This window comes from Haliotis rubra, unplaced genomic scaffold (assembly GCF_003918875.1).
Source record: "Haliotis rubra isolate DU_JTF1 unplaced genomic scaffold, ASM391887v1 Scf308, whole genome shotgun sequence".
Taxonomy (NCBI): Eukaryota; Metazoa; Mollusca; class Gastropoda; order Lepetellida; family Haliotidae; genus Haliotis; species Haliotis rubra.
In genome coordinates this window covers 4,507-21,060 of record NW_025766978.1, presented here as the reverse complement: position 1 = coordinate 21,060, position 16,554 = coordinate 4,507, and the positions used below count along the sequence as shown (strand labels likewise).

At 40.4% G+C, this 16,554-nt stretch overlaps 2 protein-coding genes across 2 annotated transcripts; both read right to left on the bottom strand.

Moving 5' to 3' along the window:
- Positions 1-2,331: 2,331 nt before the first annotated feature.
- On the bottom strand, positions 2,332-10,707 carry LOC124282960 (b(0,+)-type amino acid transporter 1-like). Its single transcript, XM_046719014.1, has 8 exons — positions 10,688-10,707; positions 9,328-9,372; positions 8,014-8,137; positions 7,553-7,656; positions 6,236-6,332; positions 5,166-5,315; positions 4,318-4,486; positions 2,332-3,376 (listed from the first exon to the last, which is right to left on the bottom strand). The coding sequence occupies exons 1-8, from the start codon at positions 10,705-10,707 to the stop codon at positions 3,309-3,311; spliced, it is 777 nt and encodes a 258-aa protein (XP_046574970.1). The 3' UTR covers positions 2,332-3,308.
- Positions 10,708-10,716: 9 nt separating this feature from the next.
- Positions 10,717-15,321, bottom strand: LOC124282977 (b(0,+)-type amino acid transporter 1-like). The gene is made up of 4 exons (XM_046719030.1): positions 15,204-15,321; positions 11,901-12,092; positions 11,249-11,375; positions 10,717-10,788 (listed from the first exon to the last, which is right to left on the bottom strand). The coding sequence occupies exons 1-4, from the start codon at positions 15,319-15,321 to the stop codon at positions 10,776-10,778; spliced, it is 450 nt and encodes a 149-aa protein (XP_046574986.1). The 3' UTR covers positions 10,717-10,775.
- Between the last annotated feature and the right edge of the window lie 1,233 nt (positions 15,322-16,554).

Below are 16,554 nucleotides of genomic sequence, written 5' to 3'. Positions count from 1 at the left end.
AACAATATTCCAAATACAGAGAATAATCGACAGACAGCGATCAACCTTATATACCCATCATTGAGACTATCTGATCCCCAACTTTCACGTGCATTGCATGTGAATTGTGTATTCTGTGACACTACACGCCGAAATTGAAAATCATGCTGTTAAATACGGGTATTTTACGGATGGTGCGTTTTGTTGTGATGTTTCGAAACATAAACACCATAGGACTCATAAACAGAGCAAAACCTTTTGTAAAATGAATCACGTTTTAATTCATTGCTACATGAAATTGCTATTTTCATGATGCGTTTCTATTTTTGGGAGAGTATAGTACATGTTATTGCTGAGCCAAGCAGAATATGTTTGATAGTGAACACTTGACCACAAGAGACACACATAGGTGGTCCATCTCTATCCATTTTCAGCAGATAGTCACGAGTAAACCGACTGTGGCCAATGTGACGTCATCGTAAAATTACCTCATCTCGTTATGACTGACAACCCAAGTACCTATAACCAATTGCTGGTTTCAATTCATGAAGTTTATTTCTTCCTACTTGGGTGTCCCACCTTTTACGCACTAAGGTCCCGAGTATAACTTTATACGGGATCAGCAGTGGAAATAGCGGCTTGTCAAGAGCTGCAGTGTTACTTGCCAGTAGAAAGAGCGTTGTAAAGTTCTAAAATGTCCAGGATGCTAGGGTGACTTGAAATAACATTTTGAAGTGCCTGAAGGCAAGATAATGAATCTGTAAAAACGATGACGTTTTTGGAATGGTTCTGCTGTATAACATAGGTCAAAGCCGTGAAGATAGATGTGGCATCAGCAGTGAAAACAGAACCATTTTCGGGAATTCTTGAGGAAACAGTCTTTGATCCAATGACTGTGGCACTGGCAACTTGGCCACCATCCTTGGATCCGTCTGTAAAAGTGGCTCTATCGGTGTAATACTTAGAACGCAAATGGTTGAATTCCTGTTGAAACACCAAAGGTTTTGTTTCGGATTGTTTTAGTTTGTTGAGGGTAAGAGCCACCTGTGGCTTCACCAGGTTTACATAGAGAGGGTTGAAAACACAATTGTATGCTGCATTGGATTGATTTGAAGGTAATGTAATAATAATAATAATAATAAGTGTTCTTGTATAGCGCACAAATCAAACTGCAAGGCAATTTCTCTAGGCGCTAAAAAGATAGAGTGATCTGAAGAAAGGATTAAAGTTCATAAGCTTGTTTCAAAAGGAAAGTTTTCAGTTGGGACTGGAAAGATTCCACGGACGCGGCTTGTCGGATGTGAAGAGGCAGTGAGTTCCAGAAAAGGGAGCTGTGTAAGAGAACTGTCTATGTCCATATGACTTTAATCTGACCTTTGGGGACATTCAACTGACAATTAGAACTTGATCTTAAAAGCCGTGGTGGGACATATTCACTGAGGAGATCTTTCAGATAGATTGGAGCTTTGTCATGGAGGCACTTGAAAGCAAGAGTGAGGATTTTATATTAGTGATATACTGCAGTGAAAGTTTAATGGGGCATTGTTCAAGGGGATTTCCGTTAGTCTCAGCATATAGACTGTCTACCAGTGAGGTCCTAATACCTCCAAGACAGCCTAACGCCTTGTGGTGGATACAATCTAGTTCAGAAAAGATACAGTGAAGAATGTACAAACTTATTGACATTTGGCTAAATTTTGTTATGGCCTGCAGAACCATTTCATTCATCTGTCTAACCTCCATTGTTTTTACTCCGTCCACCGCCTAAATCCGGCGGTGAAGCTCATTTTCACTTCCGCCACCAACTTGCCTCAAGTGCAGTCTACAATAAAGCCACGCAATATCCGCTGGAAGCGCCGTCACTTCCTCTACTACTACACATGAAGCTGTTCGCCTCTGCACAAAATTCTGCTTCTCACCCTCCCACCTCATTTCACTATTCTTCCCACTTTTATTTATCATTATTGTTTACTTATCTTATTCTATTTTAACGTGTTTATTCACAATATCAAAGATCTATATCCGCTCATATATTTTAATTTCACTATATTGCTTCCATTTGTTTCTTATTTTGCTTTGTTTGCAGTCGGTGCCCCCACCCAGTCACTCCGTATTCATCTGATAAGACTTTGTGCGCTTCTGTGTAGCAGTTCCAAGGTCGTAAATATACTGGCACAGTGTGGCCTGACGGGACCACACATCAATATTACAGCTCACTCTTCCTGGATACTCATTACTCGCTGTTACAGTGGGAGCCCAAAGCTCCCACCTGCTGCTTCGAGCGCCGTGTGGATGGAACCGACAATACCAGCAAGACCGGATGGCATGTTTAAGATGTTTGCGACCTTCCGCCGTGGAAATAAATTTATTTCGGAAGTATCGTATTTACAGAGATACACGTTTCAGTCGACTGGTAAAAGATTAGCTATAACAACAAAGTAACATTAATTATGTATTGTGTTTCATAAATTATTGAAGAAAAAGGATTAGTAAAACAACGAATGCATGTTTTTTTACACCTGGTTGTTAGAACAATAATTATTAGTTACCGCTGATAAATACAAACGTGACAGCAACATCACAGGTGAGATACTGGCTGGAAGAGACAGCTACCCGTGCTACCGTCTGAAGATATTCGTCTTCGAAATTCTTCAGTCTGTTGACGTACAGAAGCCTATCAGATGAGACAAAGAAAAGCAGGGAAATGCAAAGTCCTCTGACGTCGTCACCAGGGTGAATATCTGTGATGGCCATGGCGATAGAGACGAGGTGCGTTGTAAATACAAACCGCTTGTATGCGATGTAAAGCATGTGGTGCTTAAGTCCAGGATCCCGTCCACCAAACGTTTGTAGCGCTACGACTTTCGCAAGACTTTTGATAAAGTATGGGGTTACGACAGGTCGTAACGTTACGAACGCTTTGTGGATCGGGACCTAGGCAATTTGAGTCGCACAAATCGCTGGCTGAGGTCGCTTTTGTCCCAAACCAAAATGGCGGCCGCAGGAAGTTGAGTTTGACAGCTGACTGGATCAACTTGTAAATAAGCAGCTAACATTGCAACTTCCTCAGTTTGTTCCTCATTTTCACCAACAGTTCTTCCTTAGGGCGAGGCAATTAAGTAGGAGTTGCGTCGCCAATTTGGAAGAGGAGAAGAGGGTGAGCTTCAAACTGGGTTTGCTTACTCAAAGCGATTGGCTTGGAATGCACTCAGGTCCAGGTTGCGACGAAGCTCGAACAGTGATGGGCGTGTACAAACTGGCTCAGTTTTTCCTTTTTGGCATCCAAATGTTCTCTGTAATCTGATTATGTGAAGATGTGGTCCATCTATTTAGTATGAGTCCACGTATTTACTTGGTGCAACCTCCATCAGTAGTTGAAGATACATCTCTATCTTTTCTGTAAACAAAAATGGGATTAGTTAAATAATTGTTTTCTTGAGGATGCACGTCACTATTTCATTCCGGAATTAACGTGTAGGGTGAAAGCAAATTCCATCTGAAGTTCCCTTTAGAAAGGCTTAACTTTGTCACAAATAATAGCTATGTGAAATTTGGGGATGGGACATTCAGGAAAGAAGTTGGCATCACCTAGGTCAGAAATTGTGCACCTCCTCTTTTTTATCTGTGGGTTTATCTTATATTCTGAATCGGATTTTGTGTTGGGGCATTCTCTTCCCACAGAGGTTACTCCTGTCATATCTTCCTTCGTAGGAAGATATGACAAGTAACCTCTGTGGGAAGAGAATGGTGTTGAGGTTGCAAGAATCAAAACATGAGAATATGGCCAAGACGTATAATAAAGTTAAGGCATGTGGATGATCTGTTGTTCAATAATTCCTCCTCTATTCTACTGATTTACCCATCTGAACTAGATATAACGAGAATACATAGAAACCAAATCTTTGTTTCATACTGAAACTTCTGCATAAAGTTTCTCAGTGCAATAACGCTGTGAAATAACAATGCTGTTTGACAACGGGCAGGACTTAATCTCCCCAGTAGTCAACGTTCTCGTTATCCCAGCTCTATGAAGCAGCCTCAGCATTTGGTCTCGACATTAGTTAATATTGTATTTCAAACGAGAGTTTCTTTAAGGAACCATTTGAATAACGGGCGTTGTATCACCCTATGTGTCCAGATATTTGTACATTAATCTGGCTGCTGTTGGTATTTTGGGATGTTTACATGACGGAATGTTTTAAATTGGTTATAAAAATCGAATAACGTTGACACCAATGAATTGTTAATGGAAGTGAACACCTGTTTGATATACATTGTGAAGCAATTCTTAGAATGTCTGATCTTGTCAGCTGTACTGGCGTACTGTTCTATACCTACCAAACCATTTCGGTTTCAAGTTGAAGTGGATGAGTGGGAAATAGACGACAAGGCCACCAACAGCGAATATGGTTGCATACAGTAGCTCAATATGGGGATTCTCTACAATAGGTGCCACGACCAGGAACAGACACCACAGCATGAAGAAGATGGGGATGAGGATTGGAACCTGAAAGAAGAAGGTAAACTAAGGATTACATTGTCGAGTTTGTTGTAGATGTGTCAAGATCAGACACAAGATGAGTGAGTGAGTTGGATTCATACCTCTTTGAACACACTATAACTTTATATCGTTTAAAGAATCGAATTTGTTGTACACGTTCCAAAATAGGACACACGATGTATGAATAAGTGAGTAGGGCTTTACGACGCTTTTAGCAATATTCCAGCAATAACACGGGGGGGCATGAAATGGGCGTCACACATTGTACCCATGTGGGAATTCGAACCTGAGCCTTTGGTGGACGCTTTAATCAATACGGTTACTCCAGCGTCACTACATAATGGATGATTGAGTCGTATCACGGCTTGACTGCGAAACGTGTGAGGCTGCTGCTGTCGAAGGTACAGATGCATTCCATTTTGGAGATATGGATTTGTCGCATACCAAGATACACAAACGTGCTGAACCAGGATTTGAAACTATTATCAGACGAGTGAGTGAGTTTAGTGTTACACCGCTTTTTGCAATATTCCAGCGATATCACGTCGGGGGACACCAGAAATGAGCATCACACATTGTACCCATTTGGGGAATCGAACCCAAGCCTTCGGCGTTACGGGCGAACGTTTTACCCAGTAGGCTACCTCACCACCCCCATGATCAGAATGGTGATATAAAACAATACCTTTATTCGTTTCGGGTCGTCTTTTATTTTGAACCTCAGCACAAGACAACATAGAGCACAGGTACAGTAAAAGGCCCATTGGGTGAAGCTGAGGAAGTTGATGAGGCTGGTGACGGTTCCCTGTAGCGTCATGAAGGCAGAGATGAGCACCTGTAACCAAACATCAACACCCAGGACCTCAATCGAGAATGGAGGAGTTAAACTACATAATGGCAATGTTAATACCTCATAAATAAGATTTTATGGTAATTTAAATCATGTATGGTAAAACATCAATGTGACTATGACAGATGCATCAGAGTAAGTGAGTGAGTGAGTTAAAATTTAGTCACACCAGCAGTATTTGTGTCACGTCCTTGTGTGGTTAAAAGTAATATTCATATCTATCGACAATTTAAGAACGGAAATGTACCAGGAAGTATTCACAATCATTGTACAGTCGATTTAAAATGTTGCCGTTTCAAAATCAAAAGTTCACAAGCGCAAACAGATCTTTTAAACTCGTAGAGTAACAGTTCGTTTTATTCCACGAAAAGCGTTGAAAGTTAAACGAACAAAGATAGCAAGTTTGTTTTCCCTTTTGTTGATGAGGCGCTCCTCCCGGTTCCCCTTGCGCGCGCCAACTTGCGATATGCGAGACGGGACCGAACTTACTTCCGGATCCAGATTTCCGGTGACGAGCGTATATTCAAGAACCAGTTCTGATTCCAAATCGCGCGACCGCCAAATATAACTTAGCACGTTGTTTGTCACCGGGAGTACCGAGGTATCTCAAAGTGCCGTGACCTACTCATGGTCCCCATTGAAAACAGCTTCAGGGATATGGTTCCTTACGTAAACCAAAGACTGTTCCCCAAAACATTTATGACTACCATGCTCCCAACACACATGGAGATGTCCGCCTTTAAGTCGAGGAGATGCTTCCATGAATATGAATTGAAAGTGAAAATAATTTCAGTGTAATTGTATTTTTGATTGAACTTTACATGACGTACAGTTACTTTTCTCCGTTGGTATATATCATACAGCTGAATGATTGGTGACGTAAAACAACATTTACTCCCACTCACGTGACAAATGATTGATGGCATGGGCGTGTACCTCTTCACGTTGACATAGGACAGGAACTCCCACCAGTTCCCATCACGGGCTGCTGAAAACTGTATTCTAAGAGAAAGGAAGATGGCAGGAAGCAGAGATAGACGCTTTATACAGGTCATTTCATTGATAATGGGTATGTCTGTCATTGGCGGAACTATGGTGGTGGTGGATGGTGGGTGCAGTGGTACAAAATGACAGCGATACAAAAATGAAACCAAAATGGTCACAGCTTTCCAATCAAAAACAAATTCATGAATGTTGATTAGAAATCTCACTGTTAACCCTGACGATTTTTTAGGATGCTCTGCGAACCAAAATCAAATTGCCTGGAAAGAATAGCAAGTAGGGTACCATTGATTCAGGAAGGACATGTGAGGTTTCGCTAAAACTAGTTTGTGTATGTTATGAACCGTTAAGACATGCCCTAGTATGTTGTCACCGACATACAAATTGCTGTAAGCTGTTAATACGTCTCCGCATTGCCATTTGCAGACCCTTGTGTACGTTGTATTGCATGTGATGTCTTGGCAAATCAAGCAAACTCTGTTTCCTGATTGGCTGATAATATAATGGTCGGTGATGGTTGCATTATCGTGTGGAACGATGTCACCGACTTGGTCACATAGTGTTGGCGTGCTTACTTACAGGCATTTACTTATAATAATAAGGGCATTTGTAATGCGCTGAATTCGGCACCACGGAGGGGCATGCTCAAAGCGCTACAGCCTAATTGTTATTACCCCGGATAACCCAAATTGTGAGGCGCTAGCAGGTTAATAGTCACATGACTTATCTTATTGGTTACCCATTTTCTGCTGGGTAAACAGAAGCAATTTTGAACAAACTCACTTGCCTAAGTAAAGACCACATGTGCCACATGTGCTTCGTCGTGGGGCAGGACTGAAGACCTTGAAACTCTCAGGAGTCAAGCTGCCATACACAGTCACCCACCCATAGGCTCCCAGCGATAAACATTGCGTAGCTTCTATTGTGTTGTGACCTGAATTCTATGCACAGGACCACACGGCATAATATGTATAATATGAGGGTAAGACGTCGTCGTGCTTCGTCAGTCTGTATCTCATAAGTGTTGGTTATGTAGTGGTAGCTGTATGTAGCCTCCGCAAGGCTAGCAAAGGAGGAGTTACTCTAACTGGGGCATCTAAGTAAACACGTGAATGTCGCCAGGCTCGTTCTGTCTTCATTTGACTAGAAAGGACCCCCTCTAACATAACAGGTTATACATAACCCTTATGAGGTACCAAGTCTCTTCATGTACAACTTACCTAGAAGCTGTTCCCATCCCACCATTAGCGCTGCCGTACACTGACATCATGACAGAGATCGGAATAATCCAGGAGGCTGAACCCAGGACCCTGTCTCCCCAGGTCTGGATGAAGAGTTGGATGAAAGCCCGAAGTTACACAGGTATCAGAAACCCCCAATAATTGAAGTAGCAAACCGGTATTCGAATCCAAAATTATTGGATCCTGGCATATCTAAGGGAGGCAACCCATACAGCATAACCAAACGTAGTAACTAAATCACGAAGAACCGGGATCCGAATTTTAAATCATGGGATCCTTGCAGCCTGTGGAGCATGAACAAAATTGCCACCTTGTTCGTACAAACAAGGCACTATTGCTCCTCCTTTTCATCATAAGCCAACATCCAAACCTGCCATACAAACAACACCAGATTATGATCAATACCAGTATCGATGGATCCCATCATTCAATAAATGTACCAGTGCGACAGCCGATGACTGATACAGCTCCTGACGGGTCATGACAGCAAGGTAGGAGATGTTGGTGAGGATGTAGACAACAGCAACTATCGCTACACCGATGATACTCGACAATGGGCCGTTTCTGAATGTTAAGAACGCAGATTGTTCAGGAACATCGGCATGAAAACTACATCCCGTTCAGTCTGTAATATTGATGATGGAACATATAATATTTTAGTTGAAGGCGTAAACTGGAGAGATCTTCTAATTATACTTACTGAAGACTCAGACGCTGATATTATACTTGGAATAAAAATTGTATGCGACTCGTTTGTGTGTATCATGAATATATTTCCATTCCCTAAATAGAGTTAGGGTAGAGCAAGACACGAAGGTAATAATATCATTATCACATAGAGTCGTTCTGGAAACATTTCCGGTTAGTTTACGTTTAAGCCATATTTTCAGTCACTATAAGAACTCCATAAATCGCGGAACATTACAATGCGTGAGTTAACCGTCCGATTACCTACATAGTACCAGGTTCTTACCAGATATATGAGACAGATTCCAAAGTGGTGCCTTTTACTATTTGCAGAGTTTTGGTATTTTCATTTAATCTCAATAGGGAGGGATGGACTTCATTTCAGGGTCACAACTCGAAAACATTTCAATATCTTTCTACAATACTTGGCAGATATATGAGACAGATCCCAAAGTGGTGTCTTTTATTATTTGCAGGTTTTGGGCATTTATATTTCTTCCTGTTTCCATGGAAACGATTCGGACCTAGTCTCAAAAGTGAGGGGTGGGCTTCAAAACACAACTTCAAAACCTTTCAATATCTTTCTCCAATATTTTTCTATTAAAATTGGCAGATATATCAAACAGTTCTTGAAATGGTGTCTTGCTATTTGCATATTTTTGGCATTTTTATTTTTCATGATTCCCATGGAAACGATTTGGACTTAGGCTTAAAAAATAAAGCAACTTCAGATGATTTGCTCTTTCAAATTCGTGAGGGTCTTAAAAAAATCAGGTCGAACTTTAAGGAACTTCAGATGATTTGTTCTTTCAAATTTGTGAGGGCCTGGAGGATTTGTCATCTTCTGATGACTCTTGTTTAAATTACATGCACACTTGCCAATTAGGAACCATCGATCTGAACTGTTTTGACTGTTAAAGGGCATTCATTAGCATGTAGGCAGTGGCACAGATACATTGAGCCACAGATCTTTTCAAAACTAGTTTTATTTTGCATACTCATCAAATTATGACACAGGGTTTATAGGTTTGATGACAAAATCATTAATTTCCAAATGAACATAGTACCTCCGAGGGTTCTTCACCTCCTCTATTAGGAAATTGACGTTGTTCCTTGAAAGACAAAAAAGTGTAAATCATTTCCATTATATTAAAGTTGGTTTTGATTAGGTATGACATAAGGCAGAACATATCTGCTTAGTAAACTTACTCAATGACATATACTTAGGTGAGTAAAATGACTGAAATACGCACATATTTGAAAGCAGTGGGTAACGGAAAATGAAATACCCACTCAACATTCAAAATACCCACTTCAAAAAAATACAGTGGGTCCAGTACCCACATGAGCTAAATCTTATCTGGAGCTCTGCATACAGCCTCGAAATCAAAATGTGAGCACTCCCTCGAAAAATACCCACTTGTATAGAACAACCTTTGGTCTCATAAACCATTCAGCTTGTCTTCGTAAAACTTCGTTTTAGATAAAGCTTGAACAGGTTGCCTTTTGAGAATACGTCAGACTAACAAGGTATTTTCAAAATATGGTTTCTTAAACATGACAAAGAGAGACAAAATTTAAGGATAATACGTTTTGTTTCCACTGTGAAAGCGATGTTTTGGTATGGGTCCTCAAACTGTTGACACGCAAAGATGGATTGGTTCTGACTCGATTAGTTAGGGACAGACATCATTTAGCTGGAATATTGCTGAGTGCGGCGTTAAACACCGAACAAAGAAGCAAAACTGAATGATCTGAGCAAGGTCCTGGATTATAAATGGTTGAGTGAATAATGCACAGGAAGAATAATTATCATACATGAAACAGATAAACATGAGCAACTAAAATAACAACAGAAGGTGATATTGTAATTACATGACGAGGAAACCTGTTAAACTGTATTAAGCACACATTGATAGGATGATGGTACGGATCTATACGCTCCAACTGGTCTGTTTTGTTATTTAACTGTTCAACATTACATCCTGGACACATTAAAATTATATGAGGGTCTTTTTGGACACACACCTGTTGAACCGCGAATAGCTGCAAAATTGCTGATGCAGCATTAAGACATACTCACTCATTTTTGTCCCTTGATGTGTTCAGATGTTATTTTAAATTATATTTTCAATGCATACAAGTTCAAAAGAGTAGGGTTCGGTTGCAGATTGAGAAATTCAATAATTCGTACGTAACATGGTAATGCATACATATTTCATTCCATTTGGAGTAATCTTCGAACAAGATCTTCAGGAGAAAATGATGTACTGTAGTAATAGAAATCTCCGAAAGGAAACAATTGTATCAATTGGCGGATTATTATATATCATGTGCGGGAACTTAAACAGGATCAAACTGGCGAGGGTGTTGTTTTAACTCAGTACATACACATACCAAATCTGAAATGGTCTACCATCAACTTACCATCCTCCATATGCAAACATTGACCGAGTAGTACGCCAGAGCGATGTTGGATGCCTTAGTCACAGATCCATCAAACCCAGTTGGTAGCTCAGATACCGTGCCTGAAAGAGAAGACATCCTACATGGGAACATTTTTGTCCATCCAATTAGGTCACAAGAACGCAGCTATGCTCCAACTATTGACTTACTAAAGTATTACTGTTATATACGGATGTCTTGCTTAGTTGGTACTGTAAACCAACAGATCGAGCCACTATTAAACAACACGCACGCACGCACACACGCACGCACACACACACACACACACACTTGTCATAACCGAAAGTCTGAATCACAAATCGCTCATAGTTATGTAAATATGACGCAAAACTGTAATCATATGAGACATGCACATTTATATAAAGTGTCATTAAAACTGCCAGGACACTATTCGAAAAGGAAGGTTAAAACATTGGCATCTTAGTTTGCTTCAATTAAATTCTGTATATAGAATACTGCGATAATCCAACTCACTCCCATTCAGTCTGCTGTATGTATGACAATATCTGTCCTCTTGCTTACCTTGTCCTATTTTGACCAGTCCTCCGATGATGATCACAACGAGAGCTCCCAATTTGGCAGCAGTGAAGAAGACCTGTATCCTTGCCGACAACCTTCACGCTGTAGGAGGTGGTGATGGCCAGAAGAACTAGAATTGATAAAGAAAAAACAAACGCCAAGAAAGAATTAACGATTTGTGATACATAGAAAACGGACCCCAAAGTCGAGAAACGGCCACCGCACTGGAGAGAACAGCATCCGAACCTATAGAGAACAGTCTCTGTGCCTAGAAAAACTTCCAACACAGTTGCATCAAGATCAAAGCTTATATATTTATCCTAAATGATAGAGATTTACTTTACATTGCCGATAAGCTTCTAAAATTGATTGATTGTTTTGATAGTTTCGATATCCATGGCAGTTTAACCTTTGAAGATTGATTGATTGTTTTGATAGTTACGATGAACAAACCAATTTGAGTGGTTGTAGATCTTACAGGCAAGATTAGTTGATGATAGAAAAAATATAATAAGGTAGTGTATATATTGACGAGCGGATTAGTAGAAGATATAATTACATCAACGGTGTATAAAGAAGTCTGTTTTCACTAATTCCAACTTCTGTTCTTGCTATGAGTATGTTGGGACATTTAGGGATGTGAACAAACAGGTACCCAGAAGGCAGATCCCTACGACCTTCTTCGGCGGTTCAGGGGACCCACACAGCTCCAGGAAGGCGGAGAGATACTCGGCGACCGTCAGACATTGCACGGCTCTTGCCGATGTGTTCACGGCGATTTCAACGGACCATACAAACACAAGGCGGGGATAGGGACCGAATGTTTTCAGCAACACTGCGTACTCCCCTCCAGATGTCCGTGTGAGGATGTTAACTCAGTGAAGGTAAGCGAACCTGAAAGGTCACAGAATGGGAAAAGATGAAACAATTTTTGTTCAGTAGAGTCACATTAGATTCTCTACAGCGTAACTGCTTAAAGGGCCATATATGGTTCCATCCTAACCGAAGATGTTAAACGCTTGCACTTGTTCCCTGTTCTGCAAAATGCTTGAAAGGGAAAAAACAATACAAAGCAAATATGGACCTCGATATACGTTATTCGCCATTGAAAACACAAGTCTTGTGTTAAGATAATTATTTACTGAGTTAGTTTTGAGTTCACTACTATCATATTGATATATACCACTGAATAATGTCTTCATCCACATCTATACGTGCGAAACTATTCCAGCATATCAGACGTTATACTTACCGAGAAGAGAGGAGAGCTCCCGCTAGATACACAACCAGGCACATTCCCACTGAGCCTGTGTTCCTCAAAAACTCCTTAGGGAGAGATGAAGAAGATACCAGAACCTACAAAATAGTTACACTTTACATTCTCTGTTAGTTCAGATACATAATCGTAGGAATCTTTCATGTACCGCACACCCGTGAAGGTCCGGGTTGCAGAATATACCTTAATTAAGTAACCCATGCTTGTCGTAAGAGGTGACTAACGGGATCGGACGTAACTGGTCGCTGATCAGGCTCGCTGGCTTGGTTGACACATGTCACCGGTTCCAATTGCGATCGATGCTCATGCTGTTGATCACTGGATTCTGGTCAGACTCGATTATTTACAGCCCACCGCCATAAAGCTGGGAATATTGCTGAGTGCGGCGTAAAACTAAACTCCTCATGTACTTTACAACAACTCGTTTTCACACTTCTTTACTTCTCTTTCTTTCCACTTCCTTTCTCTCTTTTCCTACTCTTTCCAACCAACTGTCCCTTCCCCCTTTGCGTTCCTGGCCTTCTAGTTTCCCTTACCTTCCCTTTCCCACTCACCTCTTCTCTTACCTCTAACAATGACATACCCTACACTGACAATTACTGGCTTCCCTTCCCTCTACAAACACCTGTGAACATCCGGGTTAGAATTGGTCTTCAACAACCCACGTTTGTGCGTAAGTGGCGACTAAAACGGATCAGGAATCAGGCTTGCTCATGCCTGTTGATCACTGGATTGTCTGTTCAGGACAAGATACTTCTGAACCGCCGCCACACTAGCTGGAGTATTGCTGAGTGCGACGTTAAACAACAAACAAACTATCATCAAAGTACTGGTCATGTATGAGAGTTGGAATCCAGCTAGAACCTTGTCATTAACCTTTCCATTAATGATACGTCTTCCGCAAACGTACCAATGATTGATCCCACCACAAAGGCTACACCACTTAAAGACCAATCTCTTTCTTCAGGGTTACTTTCGATGTGTCGAATTTGCAAGACTTGAACTTGATGCGTCAGCCTTCTCTGGAGAGTCCTCAGTTGGCCGTTGACGCACTTCCATATCTGATAGTTTCCTTGTCCGGGGTTGTTGAATCTATAAACAGTGTTTTTCACTTATTGATACATTTCAGTTTTGCATAACTGCTTAAATATTATTAACTTATAACACTTTGGTGGACAGAATGAACAGACCATTGCGCTATCGGGAGTACACGATACCTAAGTCCACAGACTGTGGATTCTTGCATTACTAGAGGGCTCATCACTGCACAGAGGTATGCTGTCTCAGAAAAAGTTTGGCGCACGTTACACCCTACGCCTATAGTTTATTTCAAAGGACAAAATTGATTTCTTTGGAACAACTGACTTCACAGTAAATAACCTGATGCTGCCCGTATTGCCTCGGCTGGCGGCTTTCGTTCCATTTTAGTTTTCATTATGAAGATCAAACGTTCGCCTGAAAGCTACTAACTAATACAAAAGGGGTTAACTATTCATTTGCTGCTTTATAAATCCTGCTGGCGAATTCCTGCCGATCAAGCCTGACTGCCCAAAATATCCCCATAATGTTGCGAATAACCATCAGCTGATCCATTTTCTGGTGGTCAAGATATTTTAAAGGCTGGGCGGGACAACTTAGGAATGGCCAGCCAGTCCTAACCAGTACCAGAAGGAAGCATGCTACAAAACATTTTTTATATCATTGGAAAGATCTCAAAGAAGATGAATCCAAAAATATAAGTGTATTTCATGTTTTCATAAGCTCACAAATTGCCTCTGAAAACGCATTTCTGCAGAAATTTCTGGCAGAATTTTTTTTTTCTGCAGAAATTTCTGGCAAGAAGTATTCTGCAGAAATTTCTGGCAGAAAAGATTTATAATATGGTCTATGTGCCTCTGTTGCTTCTATAATCGCACCTTAACTGGACAGTTGAACACTGGATTATGGCAGATGCATATCCTTGAAACCATATTAAGCAGAGGCACTTCATTATTTGTACACCTGCACACATTAAAATTGTCTAAATGAATTGCTCTTTTGTCAGATTTTACTTTGAAATTATCTAATTTGCAGTGTGCAAGTAAATGTGACTTTAAAAATGTAACAACCTTTTAATGAGGCCAGCCAAATATAAGAATGCTTGGTGAAATCAACCATTCAATCAAGATGGGATATGCAGTATAAACCTGATAAGTAAAATTTCAAAGGGACTCGCCAAAATTGTTTACTTATCCGGGTATTTCTATCAACTTGACATATATATGTATTCAACGAGAGACAACAAGACAACTTGTAAAGTAATATGACATGTTTTATTCCTAACATTTCATTGTGTTCAAAGTAATACATTTATAATACAAAGTAATAAAAATCAAACTAACGAAAAAATTATTTTAGCCTAACAGTCTAACTTTTTGCTCCACAAAGCTGTACATGAGGGATTGTCTCTTTGTGAAACGATTTCTGGTATTTCCTTCGCTGGCGACATGGTTGGCCACCATGTTGTAGCCTCTCATTACACCGTGTCCGTCGTCTTGCGATATCACGCAACGCTGACGGCTTTACGACTTCTGCTGTGGCATCAATAGGTAGGTGAGGCATATCGTCTTCATCTTCGTCGTCACTGAGAAGCTGGGTCCTGGTCCTGGAATCAATAATGTTCTAGGACGATGTCTTGCTCACTGGCAGGGCAGCTGGTTACTAAGTCATCATCCACACTGGCATACTGCGCAAGAGTGATGTTGTTAACAAGAGTAGGTGGCAAAAGGGGCACATCATCCTCAGGTCGCGCTGTCATCATCGTCTTGGGTGTTGGTCTGGTCTGAGATCTTGGCTGGCGTTTGATTGGCTGTCTGGGGTTGGTTGGTCTAAACCCTCTCTAACTGGCGGTTATTGCATTACATCAACGGTGGACGTTGGGTGGATTGGATCTTTAGGTTATTGATGACGCCTTAGTCCATCAACTTAGTCTTGGATGTTGTGTTCGGAGGCAAAAACACAGTTCTGATGATTTTGGTTATAAGGATGGGCTGGACAGTTGTCAACAATAAAAGCACAATTCGTCGCCATGCAGTGCATTTTTCGTCAACTTAACTAGCCAATCTTGAAAAATGCTTGGTAACATCCAAACCTTTTATTTGCAATTGTACTCTAATGGGAAAGACTTAACATTCTTGAACAGCGAGGATTCATTGCTTTGCCTATTACAAGAAGTGGAAGTTTTTCTGTGCTTGTCATTTTGGCTGCGACCATGCGTAATCAACCTTTCTTTGCTACGCTTTCCTGCGTGACAATGAGTACCTTTAAAGTCAAAGTTTATTCAAGGCAACAATTTATAGAAGATCCCAGTCTCATCTGCATTAAAAATGTCATTTGTCATCATATTCTGTACTATCATAGAAGCAGATTTAACATCAGACGGTGGGAAAATAACACAAACAAGGTCATATAACATAGCTGCATGTATTGTTTCGCAAATGCCGCAGACCACATTACAGGACACATGCCGATACATATACAAATATATATATATATTCCAAACACAAAGGCTTATACGCTTTGGTTGGCATGCTTTTCTTTATGGCGGTCGGACTTTGTAACAAAGCAAATTTTAAAACTTTTGACAAACTATAACAAGAATAACATGTAAATAAAAAATGAAACTAATATATCGTAGGTGAGGGACATACATAAAGAACGGACTTCTTGTACGGAATCATCGAAGGTATCATTGTGACATCTTCAGTAGTTTTAACCAACACGGTTTCTCAAGTTATTTCGCTCGACTTTATTTTAGATCTGGATGCTCGAAAAGATTATAGCAAATGTTTAATGTCGTATAAGATAAAATGTATGAAAGTAGGATTTTATTGTCGTAAGCTGACAAGTTTGACAATGCTGTGTTACAGAGAGACCTATCACACGATATTTATATCTTAACACTAAATAACTTTTTGTGATAATTAGTTTTAGGATTTGCATTCAAACCGCTACATCAATCACATATTCAATTTATACCTCAATTATAACACAA

Bases quoted from the DNA above. Each gene is read 5' to 3' on its own strand.
- LOC124282977 (XM_046719030.1), bottom strand. From the start codon at position 15,321: ATGATGACAGCGCGACCTGAGGATGATGTGCCCCTTTTGCCACCTACT. The intron at 12,093-15,203 runs GTGAGCAAGACA...GGACATCTGGAG, and splicing joins AGTAACCAGCTGCCCTGCCA to GGGAGTACGCAGTGTTGCTG. The intron at 11,376-11,900 runs GTACCTGTTTGT...TATCAATTCTAG, and splicing joins CGTAGGGATCTGCCTTCTGG to TTCTTCTGGCCATCACCACC.
- LOC124282960 (XM_046719014.1), bottom strand. From the start codon at position 10,707: ATGTTTGCATATGGAGGATG. The intron at 8,138-9,327 runs GTACTATGTTCA...CTTAACATTCAG, and splicing joins GAGGTGAAGAACCCTCGGAG to AAACGGCCCATTGTCGAGTA. The intron at 6,333-7,552 runs GTAAGTTGTACA...CCTTTCTCTTAG, and splicing joins GGGATGGGAACAGCTTCTAG to AATACAGTTTTCAGCAGCCC.